Source organism: Pelodiscus sinensis, chromosome 15 (assembly GCF_049634645.1).
Source record: "Pelodiscus sinensis isolate JC-2024 chromosome 15, ASM4963464v1, whole genome shotgun sequence".
Taxonomy (NCBI): domain Eukaryota; kingdom Metazoa; phylum Chordata; order Testudines; family Trionychidae; genus Pelodiscus; species Pelodiscus sinensis.
In genome coordinates this window covers 39,357,378-39,376,659 of record NC_134725.1, presented here as the reverse complement: position 1 = coordinate 39,376,659, position 19,282 = coordinate 39,357,378, and the positions used below count along the sequence as shown (strand labels likewise).

The 19,282-nt window shown below is 52.2% G+C and overlaps 1 protein-coding gene across 2 annotated transcripts; it reads left to right on the top strand.

Moving 5' to 3' along the window:
* Positions 1 to 2,208: 2,208 nt before the first annotated feature.
* Positions 2,209 to 18,021, top strand: CRYBB1 (crystallin beta B1). 2 transcript variants are annotated; one of them, XM_075897765.1, is made up of 6 exons: positions 2,209 to 2,253; positions 3,340 to 3,524; positions 5,324 to 5,442; positions 12,615 to 12,747; positions 13,692 to 13,834; positions 17,656 to 18,021. In XM_075897765.1, exons 2-6 carry the CDS (start codon positions 3,384 to 3,386, stop codon positions 17,834 to 17,836), a joined length of 717 nt encoding a protein of 238 aa, XP_075753880.1. In that variant the 5' UTR covers positions 2,209 to 2,253; positions 3,340 to 3,383; the 3' UTR covers positions 17,837 to 18,021. The 2 variants fall into 2 exon arrangements, with proteins under 2 accessions (XP_075753880.1, XP_075753881.1); XM_075897766.1 differs by having other exon boundaries at positions 2,221 to 2,253; positions 3,349 to 3,524.
* The last annotated feature ends 1,261 nt before the right edge of the window (positions 18,022 to 19,282 follow it).

Genomic DNA, 19,282 nt, shown 5'->3' with positions numbered 1-19,282 from the left:
GTGCTTCTCACCTGGCCCCAAGCTGCTGCGGTGACAGAGGACTAGGATAGTTCTTTCACCCTGGAGCAGCCTGAACATTGAACCCTTGGTTCTCAGCCCCACCCCAGAGCCATGAATTAAATGAAGCCTGGACATTTTCATTTTATTTTCCAAAAAACAAAAATTAGTTGAATGAAGGACTCGAGCAGCACTGAGTAACTCTTCTAGTACTAATAAAACCACTTTTGTTTATTATCAAGTCTAATGTAAATTATTGTTATGCGAGTGGAAGAGCAATCCCTGGGAACATTTCTCTTTCATTGATAAAGAGGGCAAACTTATGAGCTTTCTGTGTGTAAAACTTTTCTACAGAATACAAAGGATTTATTTCAGGGTTTGGTCCTTAGGAGTTGGGTTCTTGTGTGCTTTCAATTGCCCAGATCTGAGTGCTTCAGCATCTGTGTTGCTCTGTTTTGGGGCAGTAAGGCCAACTCTGTGCCCTGGCGGAGGGAGAGCAAAGCTGCTGGCCCATCAGGACAGGGTGGTGGGGAGGCCCAGAAGGCAGGAAGGTGGTTATCACTGGCTTGATCAGCACATCAGATGGAAATTCTCCAACTTATCACAATGTAATATCGTATGACGATTAAATATGTTTCATTCCAACAGTAAGCAAGAAAGGTTAAGCAGAAGCTACTAATATAGGACATATTAAATTAAGCAGAGACAACTTGTGTTCAAGAGTTTTTAAGAGCTGGCTGAGGAATTCTCTGGGCCATAAATATCTATTATTCATAAGTCTTGGAGCACCTGGGAAGTTCCAGAAGAATTAAAGAAAGTCCATGTTGTAACAATATTTTAAAATGGCATATGAAATGACATAGGTAATCATTCGCTTTGTAACAGATCCTGGGCAAAGCAGTGGAAGATCTGATAAAGGAGTTGAGTAATAAAGAAGTAAAGTTACAGTAGTATAATTAATGTCAGATGCTGAGAACGTGGGACATTTCTGCATTATTTTAATGAAATAGTGTAATACCATTTACAATATGAATGGAGATTGCCTACCTCTTAGAACTGGAAAGGAAAGGTCATTGAGTCCAGTCCTCTGCATTCATATCAGTACCAAGTACCATCTGTGACAGATTTTGCCCCAAATGGCCTTCTCAAGGACTGAACTTACAACCCTGGGTTTAGCAGGCTCAAGCCACTGAGCTATCCCTGCCCCCAAATTTATGGGTTTAATGTTTTGCTGCATGTTATCCAACCTCAAGGAAATAACTTTTTTCCAAAGCCTCTCACTGGAAGTGGGGAGCAGGCAATCAATAGACTGTCACTTAGCCATGGCTGGGTTGGACTAGTAGGCTGCCAAGACTCAGGCTATGTCTACACTACAAAGAATAGTCAGAAAAAGATATGCAAATTGCAGACCGCAATTTGCATATCTTTTTCCACTTTTCTTCTGAAAGAGGCTTTTCCAAGATTTGGCCCATGTACACAGGGCTAAATGTTAGAAAAAAAATTTTTTTGAAACATGCCTTCTTCCTTCCAAAGAAATGCTGAAAAAACGCATCTTGTTTTCCAAAAAGCAGACTCAATCCTTGGACCTCCAGTATCCCGGAAAAGCTCTGCAGGGTAGACATAGCCTCAGATATTTGAAAAGCTCCAAGTGAGCCAGCACAGTAGCTATGCTAAAGGAGGAGATCAGACCAAGAAAACTGGTTCTGCCAAGTGAGCTAGTAATCAGGCAACAGGTCACGTGGTAGGGGATTCTGACCACCTTTGGCTGGGCTCTGAAGGAGGTTACAAAAGGAAGGGCAATGTGGGAGAGCAGAAGGATGCTGATTGCAGGGGTCAGACAGGCAACCGCAGGAGAAGCTGTGAGGGGCCAGGGGCAGGATCTTAGGGGGCCTGTGAGTATGCAGAGGCAGAGCCTGTGGAGTCGGGGGGTGGGCTGGGCCTTGGCTAGGTGTCTGCACCCAGGGCTCCAAAGCGGGGCTGGAAAGTGGCCCTGTCAGGCGTTCTCTTGTGCCCAGGGCTCACAATAGAAAGTGCTGGGTTCAGCGGCTGTGCATGGGGCCTGGCCGAGGTTTCCAGCTCACTGGCCCCATTGCAATATGTGATGACAGTGAGCCTCGGGGCAGACGCTGATGAGCTTGCACTTCCATTGTGTGCCGACCTGAGGGCTGCCCTTGCCAGGCTATAAAGTGGGGGCTTCCCAGGACCCCAAAACACAGCCCTGCGCGCTCACTTCACCAAGCAGCAGCAGCAGCCCAGGTAAGAAGACAAAGCACCCTGGGCAAACGGCTGGCAGAGCAGCCACACATGGAGCTGGGACAGACCCTGAGGCGGCAGGGCAGAGAGCTCACTCTGGAGCAGGGACAGACCCTGGGGAGGGGCCGGCAAGGCCAGTTACTCAGTAAGACACAGGGGTTGAGATTGGCAGGCTGGATTCATCCGGCAGCTGCAGGGGCAGCCCATGCTCACAGCCCCGTGTCTGCAGACTCTAGGCGCTCGAAAGGAAAGTGGAGTTGCATGTGGAGACGGAGGGGTGGCAGGGAGGGCAAAGGTGTGGCAGAGCTGACTAGTCAGGTAGAAGCAGGTGTCCCTAGCTCTTGGTCACATCTGGGCAGATGTGTGCCTTCCCAGGGGTTCCCAGCATGTGCCAGGGAGGGCCCCTGGCTATGACTGCTGCCTACCACAAGGGCTGTGGGTTGCAGGGCATGGTGCCCTTGGCCATGGCCATGGCTTGCCCTGTTGGTTCTCCCCACACCTCCACCATGGGCCACTCTCAGGGTGGGCTGTGCACTCCCAGGTCCCGAACAGGTAGTGGTGGCTACTGGAAATTCAACCTGCAAGCCATGCGATGGGCTCTCGAGTCACCTGGGGCCCCTCTGTTCCGACTGGTGGCCCCTAAGGATTAGGGACAGGTTTGTTTGTGCTGAATATTTCCCCTGTCCCAGACTGCCCTTCGGATGGCATTCCTGCAAGAGCCAGCCCCTGGCGGGAGACCCTCTCTGGGCTCTGTGCAGAGAGTGTGCCTGAAGGGGCATGGGCAGAGCACGGGAATCCGTTGTCTCTCTGCCCACCCAGCTCCAGCTATTCCTTGCCAGTCCTCAGCAAAAGGATCAGACAGCTAAAGGGGTGCACAAAGGCAGCATGGGCCTGGGGTCGCCTCCCCGCCGGCACAAGGCACCCCCAGGGGGCTCAGGCAGCAGAAGGAGATTGCCGCAGTCCTTTGGGTGCAGCTCTCCGGGTGGGCAGAGCAGCCCAGGGGAGGAGAGAACAACAGTCTCTGTTAGGTCCTCAGCGCGTGTGTGTGGGGTGGGGCGTTTAGTGACAGACGCGCTAACCTGCTAACAGTGTCTCCAGTCAGTGCTCCCTTTGGATCTGAGCTGAACCCAGCAATGTCAGAGACCATGAAAACTGCTGCTGCCAGCCAGGCTGCAAATGACAAAGAGAAGGGATCCCTGGCTCCCGCCTCATCTCCAGACCCCACTCCTCTTTCGAACATTAAGGCGGAAGAGTTTTCCCGGCGAGCTTTCAAGGTAAGCCCCGTGCGATGAGCAGCCCATGCTTGTGCCATGGGGCAGGTACAAGAGAGCATCTAGCCCCACACAGTAGGGGCTTGTCCCAGCAGTGCAAGATGATGGATGGCTGCATGAGGAGTGTGTCAGGCTAAAGAGAAAGGTCCTACCTCTGGACCATCGTACATGCTCCCCACCCTCCAACGCCCAGCCCTCTGGCCCCCTCACAGGGGACAATGCAGTTCTCCTTGCAGCAGACTCCTACGAGCAGCTCGTAATGATTACGGGGATTCCCACCTAGCCTTCTGTGAAGCACCAAATCCCAGTGAGGAGTCCGGGACACCTGCAGGAGAATGGCAGTGGGAAATCACAAAGACCATGAATTCCCTTCTCCGTCCCAGGGGCAGAGTCAGCCCACCCAGCGTGTCCCCTTGTGCTGTAGCCATCTCTCCCTCAGGCAGTGGTGGGCAACCCATGTGTGTGTGGCCTATCAGGGTGCTGTGTGTGGCCCACAAGACATTTTGTTAGTTTTGCCCAGATTCCACTGGTTTCCATCCATGTAGGGTTTTTTCTCCTATCGGTGTTACAATAGTGGCACACATTAAAAACAAGGGCACATGCAGCAAGGTGTGGGCTGGTTGCACACAACACTGCTGATGAGCGCCGTGCGCTCCCTTTGCAGCCAATCCCAGCTCTGCTACAGTGCAATCGGCACATCCTAGATACCCGAGCGCAGTAAGCACAAAACTCCTATCCCAAGAGACCACCTTGGTTATGACAGTCTTGCGATGGAGGGCCAGTCATGTGGCCACTCACTAGCAGGTGTGTGGTAGTTCCAGGTGCTCTGCCCTGGTCATGATGCTGGGGTCTGATGCTTCGCTCCACTCTCTCCTCCTGCTGCTGCTAGAAAAATACAAGACCAGTTTAGGGGCAGGGCGGAAACTCTCAGGCTGCTGTTGAAGCTGTGAGCCACAGCTGTGGTCTCCCAGCTCTGGGAGGAGCCCAAGCAGGGACCGGGCTGGTATTATCACCTTGCACTCTGGCATTAGGACCCTTTCCTGGGAGGGCCGGTGGCCATGCTGTGCTCAGAAAGAGCCTGGGTGCAGTCACTCCACAGATGGAACAGGGAAGAAAGCCGTCCTTGCTGGTACTCATACACTGTCTCCAGATGGCAAAGGCCGCAGCTTTAAATGCAGCTTCTGATCGTGCAGCAGCAAATCCCACCATGAAAATGATGGGCCCAGCAGAATCGCCCGTTTCCCAGCAGCGGGTGTGTTATTATGCAGCACAGTCCCAGGACCCAACCAGTGGCTGTGCCGTGCACCCCACACAGGGCCCATGTACAGCCAGAATGCTAGGTGGGGGAAGGCACTGCTCCTACAGTTGGTGTTGGGGGGGGCGGAGTGTGGGAGGGGTCCAGGCTGGTGGCTCTTGGGAGGGTGGAGCCTTGGGGCGGGGTTGGGGAGGAGCTGGGGGGGGTTGCCTCTCTCAGACCTACCTTCTCCACTGCCCCTGGCTGGGGCATTAACACAGGCACACATCCTTTGTCAGGTACAGAGCTAGAGTCTGGGTTGAGGCCATTTGCAAGCTGGCTGTCAGCCTGGGACAAGCATCAGGAACAGGATAACTGAGACTGGGAGCCCTGGTCCCAGGGGGGCTCACTAGAGGTGCGTCTGCAAGTGCAGTTTGCTGATGGGGCAGGAGGAGGGGCAAAGGAGCACGGTTCCAAGCCAGCTGTAGAACACTGCCTGCCACTAACCCCCCAGTGGCTGGCTATTCCTCGGGCTGGTTCTGAGCCCTTTTCCTTTGGCTCCCTACAGATCATCATCTTCGAGCAGGAGAATTTCCAGGGCAAGCAGCTGGAATTCACCAACGAGTGCCCGAACCTAGGCGACCGGGGGTTTGACCGGGTGCGCAGCATCATTGTCAGCACCGGACCGTAAGTGGCCCAGAGGCTCTCGTGTGCTCAGAAGGGTCAGGCAGGCAAAGTTAGTGGCGGGTTCAAAAGGCAGCCACTGTGCTAGAAAGGTGGGTCCATCCGTGGCAATTAGCCAGGATGGGCAGGGATGGTGTCCCGAGACTCTGTTTGTCAGAGGCTGGGAATGGGCAACGGAGGATGGATCGTGATTCTGTTTATTCCAAAGCACCTGGCATTGGCCACTGTCGGCAGAGAGGACATTGGGCGAAAAAGCACTTTGGTCTGACCCAGTGTGGCCAGCCAGATGCTCTTATCTAGAGCTGAAATGTATCTGCCCCTTTGCTGTAACCCACTAGACTCCACTCTCCTCCCAGAGCTGAGATACAGTCTGGGAGTCCTGATGAGGCTTGTCTCTCTCACAGAGTTGGTAACAAAGTAAGAATATATAGTAAATTTTAAGTTTAACTAGTATCCATGAAGTGACTTGCCACAAGCTGCCAGAACATGTTACTGTCAGAGCTGAGTGGGTCTAATTTCTATATAAAATTTTGTTTCCTGTGGGATGTAATCACATCACTCTGCATTGCCCTGCCCCCACCCCCAGCCTGAGCGGCGCCCATGGCTCTGGTTCTCCCGCCACCCCTCCTTAGGGGGGTGCCCTGGGCTCCCCACAGGCCCTGGCTCCTCTACAGGAGAGCCAGGGGGCAGCAGCCGCCTCCAGCCCTGCTTCTACTTTTGGCTCTGGGGCCCCGACACTCTGCAACCCAGCATTGCCTGCCTCACACTCCAGCCTCCTGCGTGGCAAGATTAAAGACCCAGCACTGGCTTCCTGCAGGGTAGGGGGAGGGAGAAAGCCTTGAGCCTCCCTCCTCCCCACCTCCCCCGTGCTCCATAAGTTCCAGCCCAAATCAAATACCGGGGCCGCATTTTGAGCTTGTGTGCAGGTGTGTTTGTTTGATGCTGCACGTTCCCTACCAACCTGCCTGGCTGCTGAGCAGAGGGGGAGGGCTCAGGAGTCTGCTGCTGCTGAGGAAGAGTCAGAAAAGAAAGGCAGGTTTGCAAAGGAGGAGGGTGCAGAGCCGGCGGGTATGGATTTTTGTCCTGCCCCCCCCCCCCCAGCCCCCTTGCCCAAAGGGAGCCTGCAGCATGCCTGGGGGGGTGTGAGCTAGAGAGTGAACTCTGAGTTCGGGCAAGGCCCCCATGCCCTGCCCTGCCCTGCCTCTTGGGATGCTCAAGGAGACAAATGCTGTCCCACAGCAAGGCGAATGAATACATACAGACATGCATACACATACATACATACACATGTTCATACATGAATAAATGCATGGATGGGTGCATGCATAAGCAAATGCATGGATGAATAAGTGCATAAATAAATTCATGACTAAATAAATGAACAAACAAAAATGAATCTCTCTCTCTCTCTCTCTCTCTCTCTATATATATATATATAAAACTTTTCCTGCAGGACAACAGAGTGACATCATCACTCAGTCTGCATCCCACCTGCCTCCTACTTCCCTCCCCCCTTCCCTTTTCCCTGGTCCCCAGGGGGCAGGTGCTGCGCAGCCTCCCTCCTCCCCCATCCCTGGTACTCTGGGGGGACAGGTAGGCTTGCCGCACTGTAACCCTGGCAGCTATGGGAGAGAGCCAGGCTTGCTATAGCCTTGGCCTGGCCCAACCTCCAGTGGCCAGGGAGAGACAGCTGGGGCTGCTGAGGCAAGAGGAAGACGGGGGGAGAAGAGGTAGAGCCAGAGCTTGTCCAGCCTTGAGGAAACTGAGGCTGTCCTGGCCTCAGACCGACCGGATGGCTGGCAGGGGGAGGGGAGAGCAGGAAGCAGATAGGCCAGGGCTTCCACGCCTTGGCGTGGCCCTCTCCAGAGACAGGGGGTTTGGCGAGTGTAGCAAGCAGGGTGTGCAGCCCCTAGTATTTGTTTAATTTTCTTTCTTTTATATAGGAATTAGATGCAGTGCTCCTGCCAGCTAACTGCTCAGTTGTCTGCCAAAAGAGTAGAGTTTTCCAGAGCCTTGGTAGCCCCTGGGCAGAGATAATGGACGGGGCAGATTTGGTGCTTGGCTTGTACTGAGCATGCTCAGTAACACTGCTGAAGCCTCTGTCCTCAGTCCCCCCCTCATGCTCTCACTCTCTTCCCCCCCAACATGGCATGCACAAGTCGGATCCCCCGAGAAATGGTGCTCCTGGAAATGATCCCGTCTAGGCAGAGAACTGCGCCAGTCACTAGAGGCTAAGAGAAGCTATTCCAGAGAAGGGGGCCAGCAGGCAGTACAGGCCCCACTGCTCCGTGTGCAAGAGGGACAGTCGTATCTCTGGCAAAGGGTAGCCAAGGAGGCAGGCTGCCTCTGCCCACAGCAGTAGGTGGTGCTTAACTGGGGGCTTCAGGCAGTCAGCACCACACAGCCTTCCCTCGCGGCAGCTTTACAGCAGCACCAGTTGTCACCTGAAATGTGAGGAGTTAGAGTGGGGCATTACCATGTCACCATCTTTGTTATTCATGCTGCATCCTTGGGAACCCAAGAGTATTATGAAGCTGGGTCAAGACAAATGGTCAGCACCTGCTCGGGAAGAGGCTTGGATTGATTCCTGCAGGCAACTTCGAGAGACAGGCTGCACGGGAAGGGTCTGGTTCCCCAGAGATGAGTCTCTCTCCTGGGGACCCTGGTTCTCTGCTGCCTTTCTCATTTGGAAGCAGGTGACAGACACCCTCCTGGCAGGAGGAGCTGATGGCACCAGGTGCAGTGCAGGGGAGAGCCAGGCATGGAATTGCTGCAAGCTGGACAGGGCTGTCTTCAGCGTTTACAGGGCCCTACGCAGTACTGTTAAAGTGGTGCACCTATGCCTGATGGCAGCCTGGGAGGGGATGGTGAGTTTTTAGAGATGTGATTTGATCATCTTCAGCCACACGCTTATAAAGAGTTTTAAATCAAATTTTAAACTCAGGTCCTATGGAATAACAGCACATTCAGAAATGGACAGTACGTACCTGGGGTTGGCAAATGGCTGTTGAATGGCTTCATTACCTCTTGAATGGCTCTTTCCCAGGTGCAGAGCTGTGCTTATAGCTCTGTCCGGCCTATAAAGTTTTAAGCTAATGAGATGCTCTCCGGAGGCACAGAGCCACAGAACAGGGACAGGAAGACCCAGTGGTGCCCCAAACTTTCAGGTGCCCTACACAGCTGCATTTTCTAGTATGGTTAAAGACAGCTAGGGTTGCCAGTGTTCAGTATTGAACTGGATAGTCCATTATTTTTGTGTCCTCTCCGGTAAAAAAATTCAGAAAACACCGAACACTTAAAATGTCCAATACTTTCTGATTTTTTTCCCGGCCAGGAGGTGAAAATCCCAGGATGTCCGGCTCAATATGGAGGCAGCCTGGCAACTCTAGTGCTTACCGGGGAGCTGTCCAGCCCGGCACATGGAGGCAAGATGATGGGTGGCCACCAGCAGACTGTTAAGGCCAAAAAGCCTCACTATGGCTGTGTCCAGACTCCATGCCTCCGTCGACGGAGGCATGTAGATTAGCGAGATCGGAAGAGGGAAATGAAGCCGCGATTAAAATAATCGCGGCTTCATTTAAATTTAAATGGCTGCCCCGATCTGCCGATCAGCTGTTTGTCGGCAGATCGGGAGAGTCTGGACGCGATGCCCCGACAAAGAAGCCTTTCTTCATCGACACAGGTAAACCTGGTTTCACGAGGCTTACCTGTGTCGATGAAGAAAGGCTTCTTTGTCGGGGCATCGCGTCCAGACTCTCCCGATCTGCCGACAAACAGCTGATCGGCAGATCGGGGCAGCCATTTAAATTTAAATGAAGCCGCGATTATTTTAATCGCGGCTTCATTTCCCTCTTCCGATCTCGCTAATCTACATGCCTCCGTCGACGGAGGCATGGAGTCTGGACACAGCCTATGTGTTTCTTAAAGGGGTCACCTTTTTTTTTTTTTGTTTTGCTCAACAAACTTTTTCCTGGCATGTTTTTTGTTGTTAGTTATTTTTTCTGAAACCATCTGGCAATCCTAAAGACAGCTCTAGTCTTGGAGCTGTGCAAGGAATGAGCTGGCCCTTTTGTGCTTTCTCCCAAGAGGGGATTGACCTGCCAGCCATGGGGGCCAGATCTTCCTGTCAGTAAGAGGCTGCTAGAAGTATAGGATACATTTCCAGGTGAGAAATACTGAGCCAGCGGATAGTGGCAGCACGAGGCTGTGCAGAGATAGTGAATTTAGCTGCCAGGTTGACAGACATTAAAGCTGGCCAGAAGGGCCTGTATCTTAAAGAGAAATTTGAATGAGGAGTGAGCTTTGTCTGTGCTTCCTATTGACTACGCAAAAGAAGTCCAATTGAAGGTCTGAAAAGCTATTAGGTTCTATTAGTAAAAGAGAGAGCACTGGCAACTAAAAGAGAGCAAGCGGAGCATTGCCATCCAGCGCCAGTCCCGTGGGAAGATTGGCCATAAAATAAAAGAATGTGCTAAATTTAGCACTAGCCAAAACAAAACAACCCAAGTTCTTGCAATAGCAGCTCCCACAGCCTGGGAGACAGGCAACACCAAGCTAAGGTAGGTGGGGGAGGTGAATGCCTCAGGGCAGCCCCGCATGTCTTGTTAATAGCAGCAGTGAAGCAAGTAGGAACCAGGGAAGTCACAGAAACTGTAGCAGCCTGTCGGTGAAAGCTGGCTGCCGCTAACTGTACTGTATGGTGATCTTGCGAAGAAAGAGGATAGGGCCAGCAGGCAATACAGACCGTGGTGACCTCAGGCAATGGAAAGGTGTTTAGATCTCAGTGGGAGGTACATTATTGCATAGAAGAAAAGGAGAGCCCAACAGGGGATAAGAGGCACTAGGGGTTGATTTTTGCCTAGCACGGGCATGACCTTTGATCCGTGTCCTTTGAATGGCACATATAACACACATGATCAATGGATCCCTTTTGGAAGGTGCAAAGTGCTGTTTCAGTGCTCAGTAGCGTTACTGGCACACGGACAAAGGGGAAGAAGCCTTAAGATTACATTGTAACTGGAAACCCACGGACACTTTGGAAGTTACACAACTCTAAGCTACAGGGGGATTATGACCAGAAGGGTGTGCAACCTAGAGGTGGGAAAGCAGGTGCAGCATATACAGTACTTGTTTTGTAACGCAAGGAGAACCCCAGAACACCTATATTTCATAAGGCTAGCAAAGGAATGTATCCCTGCCCCTGTGCTTGGCCATCTACTTCATACAGTGACTTAGGGACTCTGGACATGACCTCCAGAGACTGCAGCCTGCAGCCACGTAGAGCAATGCCACACAGATGAAACGTACCAATGATGCTGGCCCAGTATCTGTTTTGTTGTCACTGATGACTTGAGATGCCAACAGTGTAGAAGCCAGGCAGGTCTGCAATGGCACCTGATCTTGTGTTAAATGAGAGCCAGGGCTCAATGGATGAGACTCTTGCAGTCACAAAACTCCAAGTGCCCCAGCACAACCACAGCCCAGTGATTTAACCTGACCCATGCTCGGGCTCACAACATAGCAGCCACTGGTGCTACTGCAGCTGGGGGAAACTGGGGCTATGTCTAGACTGCAGGCTTCTTTTGGAAGAAGCTTTTCTGGAAGGCTACGTCTACATTGGCCCCTTCTCCGGAAGAAGCATGTTAATTTCCAACTTCAGAATAGGGAAATCCACGGGGGGTTTAAATATCCCCCGTGGGATTTAAATAAACATGTCCGCCGCTTTTTTTCCGGCTTGGGGAAAAGCCGGAAAAAAGCTTCTAGACTGGCGCGATCCTCCGGAATAAAGCCCTATTCCGGAGGATCTCTTATTCCCTATTCTGTTTGCAGTTCCACCTCCAAACCTACTTACAGGTGCCCACAGCCAACACAGTGAGATGGGAGCCACAGGATCATGAAATGCAGACAGCCGGTGGCAGCAGCAGCCCTGGGCACTTTGCCATGTGATTCAGGAAGTGCTATTTCAGTGGAGCAGCCCAGGAGCTGCTACATCCAAGCATTCGGATACATGCCTGCCCTCCTGCCCCTGGGGCAGTAAATCACACAAAGCAGCTAAAATTGCCCAGCCCATAGACCCTTGGGCCTCCTGCATTGGACATGTCAGGAGGGAGGCTGAGTAGAGCAATGGGAGGGATTATCAGCCGGCAATATGCTGATGCTTCCTGGTGATTGACAGGTGCTGAGTTACATCCTCACGGGCCAGCAGAAGCAGCGGGATCCTGTCATAACAGAGGCCGTAAAGTCTCTGGCCTTGGGGAGTGCCTCTCGGTTCCATGGCAGCACGCTGCATATCTCTAGACCTGGAAAATCCCTTCTGGTTATCTGGCACATGCTGATGTCTCTGGCCCTGGGTATTTCCTCCTAGTACTCTGGTGGCATCCTGCATGTCTCTGGACCTGGAGAGTCCCTTCTGGTTATCTGGCACATGCTGCATATATCTGCCTCTGGGGACTCCCTCCTGGTACTGTGGCACATGCTGCGTATCTCTGGCTCTGGGGAGTACCTGCCAGTTCTGTGGCAAATGCTGCGTGTGTCTGGCCCTGGGGATATCCTTCCAGTTCTGTGGCAGATGCTGCGTGTCTCTGGATCTGGTGAGTCCCTCCTGGTTCTGTGGCACATGCTGCGTGTCTCTGGACAGTGGCAGTCCTGATGGGCAATCGGTGAAGCTAGGGCTGGGGTTGCAAAGCCTCACCCCCACCTTCTGCTCTGCCCCTTCCTGCCTCATGCGAACTAGGGCACCTCTCTACTCCTCCACTGAGATGCGGGGTAGGATGCCATGGGGCAGGGGGACGAAGTCAGGGCGATGCATGCGATACCACTCCCCAGCCGTGAGTACAGGGAGAGAGGCGCAGGTCCCTATCCTGCCTGGTCCCTGAGCATGGGGAAGTTGGGTGGCATGCAGCTTCAGGCTTCCCATCCTGAAACCATGGGGGGATTGAGACTTGGGGGCAGCAGCAGCCTCTCCCCAGTATGCCTACAGCAGGAGTTCTGGGGGCGGAGTGTGGGCAGGGCCAGGCTGGTGGTTTGGGGACGCAGAACCTTCCCCTGCCTAGGCGACTGGATGCCCATTCTAAGAGACATCCCCACGCTATGGTTATGTCTAACCTATCCCTTGCATGTAGCTCGGCGGCCTGCCTTCTGCCACCTTCCTTAATTCTGCTGCACCCTCTCCACAGGTGGGTGGCCTTTGAGCAGTCCAAGCTGCGAGGAGAGATGTTCATCTTGGAGCAAGGCGAGTATCCTCGCTGGGATACCTGGTCCAGCAGCTACAGGAGCGACTGCCTCAGGTCTATGCGTCCCATCCGGATGGTAAGAGGCCTGTGGCACTGGGCTGAGACTGGGCTGTGTTGAGGAAATTGAATGGGGCTCTGGAGATGCCATGGGATGGTTGGATGGGGCTCTCGCTGCTGAACACAGCCTGCCAGAGCTGTGCCCCACAGTTGTGGGACAGAGGAACTCTGCTAGCTGGGAGGAAAGTGTAGCCTGTGCAGTCCAGCTACCCGCCTCCTGTAGGCACACAGCCTTGGGACATGGCGAGGCCATAAGCCAGGCTGCAGGGCAAGGGCAGGGGAGGATCCTTCAGCTCCATGGGGTTGGTTATCCAGCACCGGCAGCCACGCTGGCCTGTGGCACTTTCACATGCACTGTTGTTTGGGGTGGTCACAAAGTGGCTCACTTCATAAATAGGTCAACCCAGGCAGGGACCAAAGCAAGGGAATGTGGGGATCAAAGTTTCCTTTAATTGTTTCCATCCATGTGCAGAATAAATGTTGTTGTGTGCACCAAAGCATGTACGGGTGTGCACCACGAATAGAAACACATGCTGCTGGCAGTAGGCGGTGATGGGTGCTCTGCTAATTACCTAGGCGGCACCTGAATCTGTCCTGGGTGGCCACCCACGCACTCAGCTTATGGGGAATACTGGTGGGCAGCACAGACCCTCTTGTCTGCCACAAATGAAGTAACCTCTCCTGCACCACTAGGATAGCAACACTCCTCACCTCCCCTCTTCAGGTGGAGAGCCATGCTGGGGAGCAAGGAGGCTCTGTCTGTGACTCAGCCCTGCTTGTTGGGCTTTGGACCAGAGAAACTATTTCTCCTGCTGCCTGGCTGCCCATCCAGCTGCCCCTTACTGAGTGCTGAACCCCTGGGGTCACTCCTGTCTGGGATCAGAAGGGAACGAGGCCATAGGTGTGTTGGCGAATGAGCGTGGGTCAGCCCAGTGAGCCCTTCTACTCTGCTGTCTTCCCCAGGAGGCTGATGGCTATAAAATCTCCCTCTTCGAATCTGCCGACTTCAAGGGCAACAAGATGGAAATCCAGGAAGATGACGTGCCCAGCCTCTGGGCTCATGGCTTCTGTGACCGGGTGGGAAGCGTGAAAGTGTCCAATGGAACGTAAGCACACACGTTGCCCCTCTGCGCTGTACCCTGTCACCCACTGCAGGCCCCAGGAGTGTGGCAGGGGGAGCCACACTCAATCTCCCAGCCTCTGTTTGCTCATCATATATTTGTGTTATGCTTATAAGAAGCACACAGGATCTTTTTCAGGGGAGAAGGCAATGCACTGTGTTTACTGAGAATACAGTAGAGAAGCCGTTAGTATATGCTTTATAAACACACACACACACACACACACACACACACACACACACACACACACACACACACACACACACACACAGATCCTGCAGATGGTGCATAGTTACCAGTCCATGATGGCTCAAGTCAGTATATGCTTTATAAACACACACACACACACACACACACACACACACACACACACACACACACACACACACACACACACACACACACACACACACAGATCCTGCAGATGGTGCATAGTTACCAGTCCATGATGGCTCAAGTCAGTCTCACTGGCCAGGCAGGCCTGACTGAGGGAGGAGTCGGGGTTCCTCTGAGACTCCTCCACAGCTTGGCTTGCAGGACTGAACCCAGAGTCCCATAGAAAGAGCTTCCCTTCTCATCCCTGACAGTTCCCATTGGAATCTATGAGTTTTGCAGTGTCCTGCTGCTGTCATCTGCCCTTAGGACATGGGTTCCCACACTGAGGGGCGTGCCCCTGGGGGGGGGGGTGACGAAATTCAAGGGTGTGTGCAAGGCAGCACAGCCCCCCCTTCAATCTCCCTGAAGTTTTGCTGCTATTTTTGTTTTTCATCCACAGTCAGTTCTTTTTTTTTTTTTTGCTCAACAAGTTTTGCTGTGGAGGGGGGGGGGGGGGGGAGGGCGGAGGGTTTCTCAAAAATCAAAAAGGGGGCATGATGGCAAAAAGTCTGGGAACCACTGATCTTGGAGGTGTTAATTTGTGTTCCTTTGACGGTGATTGTCAGGGTTCCCATCGTTGTTTCTCACTCTTGGTGGGGGTCTCTGCCTGTCTCCAGGGTTCCTCAATGCTGCCAATTCAATTCAGCCTCAAGACACAATGCATGTGTCTACATTGGCACCCCTTTCCGGAAAAGGGATGCTAATGAGACACTTTGGAATTGCAAATGTCGTGGGGGATTTAAATATCCCCCGCGGCATTTGCATGAACATGGCTGCCACTTTTTTCCGGCTCGGGGCTTTGCCGGAGAAAAGCACCAGTCTAGACGGGCTCTTGCGGAAAATAAAGCCTTTTCTGGAAGATCCCTTGAAAGTAGGAATAAGGGATCTTCCAGAAAAGGGCTTATTTTCCGCAAGATCCCATCTAGACTGGCACTTTTCTCTGGCTTATCCCCAAGCCAGAAAAAAGCAGCAGCCATGTTCATGCAAATGCCGTGGGGGATATTTAAATCCCCCGGGGCATTTGCAATTCTGACTGGTCTCATTAGCATCCCTTTTCTGGAAAGGGCTGCCAATGTAGACACAGCCTAAGGGTGTGTCCAAGTTTCCACTTCTTCTTGATCACCTGGGCACACACCTTCCATTCACACCTAACAATTGTATAGAGCTTCAGACAAGATCAATAGTTACTAGGGGTACAACTTAATTTGCAATATTAACAGAGAGCAAGGCCTTGCAGAAACAGTATCTAATCATGAGAGACAGAGAAAGAGAGCTTATAAGCAAGTCGTTACATCAAATCATTATGCATCATACTTACAATTTTATAACCAATATTAAAATATACATTTTTGCTACATTAGAACCAACAGAGAAATCTTTTGATGGGTTTCCCTTCTGCCAGGAAAGGCCACTGACTCCCACTGGGCCCCCTGCAGGCTGCATACAGATGTGGTCAGCTCATCTCAAAAAAAGATCTCTTGGCATTTGAAAAGGTTCAGAAAAGGGCAACAAAAATGATTATGGCTTTAGAATGGGTCCTGTATGAAGACTTGGACTTTTCAGCTTAGAAAAGAGTAGAATAAGGGGGGGATATGATAGAGGTCTATAAAATCATGACTGGTGTGGAAAAAGTGAATAAGGAAAATATATTTACTTGTTCCCATAAGAATTAGGGGTGACCATATGAAATTAATGGGCAGCAGTTTTAAAACAAACAAAAAGAAGTTTTTCCTTACTCAGCGCATAGTCAACCTGTGGAACTCCTTGCCAGAGGATGTTGTGAAGACTCGGACTTTAACAGGGTTCAAAAAACAGCTAGATAAATTCATGGAGGAGAGGTCCATCAATACTTATTAGCCAGAATGGGTAGGAAAGGTGTCCCTAGCCTCTGTTTGCCAGAGGCTTGGAAAGGGAGACAAGAGAGGGAGAGGGAAAGGGAGACAAGAGATTCCCTGTTCTGTTCACTCCCTCTTGGGCACCTGGCACTATCGGCAGACAAGACACTGGGCTAGATGGATGTTTGGTCTGACACGCTCTGGCCATTCTTATGGCCTCTCCTCTTAGTCCTCTGGAAATCCTAGTCTGGAAAGCGATGTGGGGACAAGAAGCAGGCCAATGCCCTCTCACAACCACAGAAAGGCCAGGTGGGCAGCTGGTTCCAGAGTCCTGCATTGTACAGCACACATGGGCAGAGGGCTCCCCTCCCTGCCATGCCACGCTGAATATGGGGCTTTCTGATCACAGACCCCTGCCCGGTCACGGCCCAGCCAACAGAGCAGAAGAGCCAGCCCAGGGCATGGTGCACTGAGCGCACTTACCCTCCATTACCAAGACAACGACAGCCATGCTTCTCCTGCCCAGCACAGTGAGCAAGGAGCATGAGGGGCATGTGAGGCAGAGGCACTAGGCCAAGTGGTCTCCAACCATATTAAGCACGAGATCACTTCTTGAATTTAAGTGCAATCCAGGATCTACCTCAAATATAAATACCCTGGCCCCGCCTCCTTTGTGCCCCTTCATTGAGGCCCCGCCTCCCCTGCTCACTCCATCCTCCTGCCCTTCCCCCCATCCTCCCTCACTTTCACCAGGCTGGGGCAGAGGGTTGGGGTGCTGGCTCTGGTCTTGGATTAAGGGATTGGGAGTACAAGACGGGCTCTGAGCTGCTCTTGGGGCAGGCAGTTGGGGTGCGGAGGGGTTCTAGTGCAGGCTCTGGGAGAGTGTTTGGATACAGGGGTACTTGGGACCGGGGAAAGGGTTTGGGGTACCGGAGGGGGTTCATGGGATTCAGGCTCCAGCTGGGCCCTGTTACCTCAGGTGGCTCCTGGGTGAGGGTGCGGTGAGGCTAAGGCAGGCTCACCCCTGCCTGGCCCTGCACCGCTCCCAAAAGCAGCCAGCAAACTCCATCCCAAGCCCTGTTGTTCGCCCTGCTCTACTCTGTGGAGATAGGATACAGGATGGGAGAGGGGGCACCTTGACATGGACACCCCTTCACAGCCTCCCCTGCCCTTCACAGCAAGCAGGAGGCTCCTGGAGATGGGGGGAGGGAGACACCTCCAAGGCAAAGGGCAGGAGAGACGCAGCAGAGGGGGAAGGGGCAGCTGAAGGGCTGGCACATGGTAGCCTCTTGGCCACACCAGTCAGGATCCCCTGTCAGAGGCTCCAAGATCTACCAGTAGATCCCGATCAGACCGTGCGAGCAAAGCCCATTTGATAAGTGAAAGGTCATAGGATTGAATGCTATCCAGCCTGGGGCTCCCTGCTGCTCACCACGCAGGGGCCAGGGGCTTCAGGCCTGATACTTGGTGGCACTAGACATACCCCTGGTGTCTTGTTTTTTAAAGACTGGCCAAGTAATCCAGCCAAGACCTAGTCCTCATGTGGCCTGTAATGTCCTACATCTCTGAGATGCTTTGTTCTGGCTTCCTCTACAGCTGGGTTGGATACCAGTACCCTGGCTACCGGGGCTACCAGTATCTCTTTGAAAGAGGAGACTTCAAACACTGGAATGAATGGTCTGCCTTTCAGCCCCAGGTCCAGTCGATCCGTCGCATCAGGGACATGCAGTGGGATCAGAAAGGGCGCTTCACCGCTCCTAGCGCGCCTTCAAACTGAGCACAAGCCCTGCTAGTGAACAACTTTGGGCCATGCTGCACCTCAACACCTCTGCTACTTTTTGTGAACAGCCCCCATCTCTCCTCTCTCTCACACTCCCTTGCTCAGCACTTTCCTTGTATATTGCACATTTATCGGACGTCCTGTACATTGTGATGCCAAATAAATCAATACCAAAAAAAATCAGAAGGTTACAGTGGCCTCAGAGTGTGTTTTGCATTGGATTGTTCTCAGGGCATTTCCTATCCCCTCTGCCTTCCTGACCCTATTAAATGGCTCAGTGTTTCTTTCTGTGTTGGACATTGGCAGGGGTTGGGAAGTCAATGGTTCTGCAGACATTTCAGGGTTGAGGACTGGGTTTGTCCTGTGTCAGGGTTTCTAAGTAAGGGCCAAAGCTTAGAACAGGACCAAATATTTGACATTATGGGGCACATTCATCCTCTGGTGTGCCTGGCCTCTGTTGTCTCCAAGCAGAGAGCATCCAACCCATTGGTGGCCTTGCTCTGTAAGTCTATCTACACGTGCAGACAGACTCTTCTAGCCACGTTCCTATTCCAGCTATTTCACCAGAGCAAGAAAACAGGTCCTGTTCCTAAAGTGCATTACCTTTTAACTCCATATGGTTAGGCCATACGGTGATGTGTGGCTGAGAAAAGTCCTGGTGGTGAAGAAGTCCTGGCACGGAAGGGGTTAAAAGGGATGGAGTGAGCTGTACTGGCTTACAGGTCCTTGGAATGGCATTTAATGGGATAGCAGGTCAGTGGCACAGGGCAAAACTAACCATTCAGTGCTGATCAATATTGTGTCATTGTGTGATGAAATCTCACACATCATGTTTTCAATGGGTCTGCAGCTGTGAGGACTCATTAGCTCCCATTAAAAAACTGGACACCATCCTTCAGTTCTTTTGAAGAATGCAGGCCTCTACTCTGTTCCACTGGAGGAGATAAGGAGTGAATGGCAGCCTAACCCATGGTGTTAAGATAAGTGGGAGAAGAGCTACCAGGGCCGTCTTCACCCATGTGCAGAATACACAGTTGTGTAGTGCACCTGAAAATTTGGGGCATCACTGGGTCTTAATGCCCCCCTACCTGCTCCTTCTTGTCCCTGGTCTGTGGCTCTGCTTCCTCCAGAAAGGATCTAATTAACTTAAAACCAAAAAAGCCTGCCAGAGCTATGAGCAGAGCTCTGAACTTGGGAAAGAGCCAGTCAAGTGGCAATGAAGGTTTTTCCCAGGCATTTGCCAATGGAGGAAGTACATATTGTCCGTTTCTGAATCCAGGGACCTTAGTTTAAAATTTTGCTTTGAAACTGTTTCATTGGCGTGTCGCTGAAGATTATAAAATCACCTCTAAAAAATCATCATTGTCCCATCTCCCAACTGCCATTGTACATAAGGGCAACAGTTTAATAGCATTGCGTAGGGCCCCATGAACTCTAAGGATG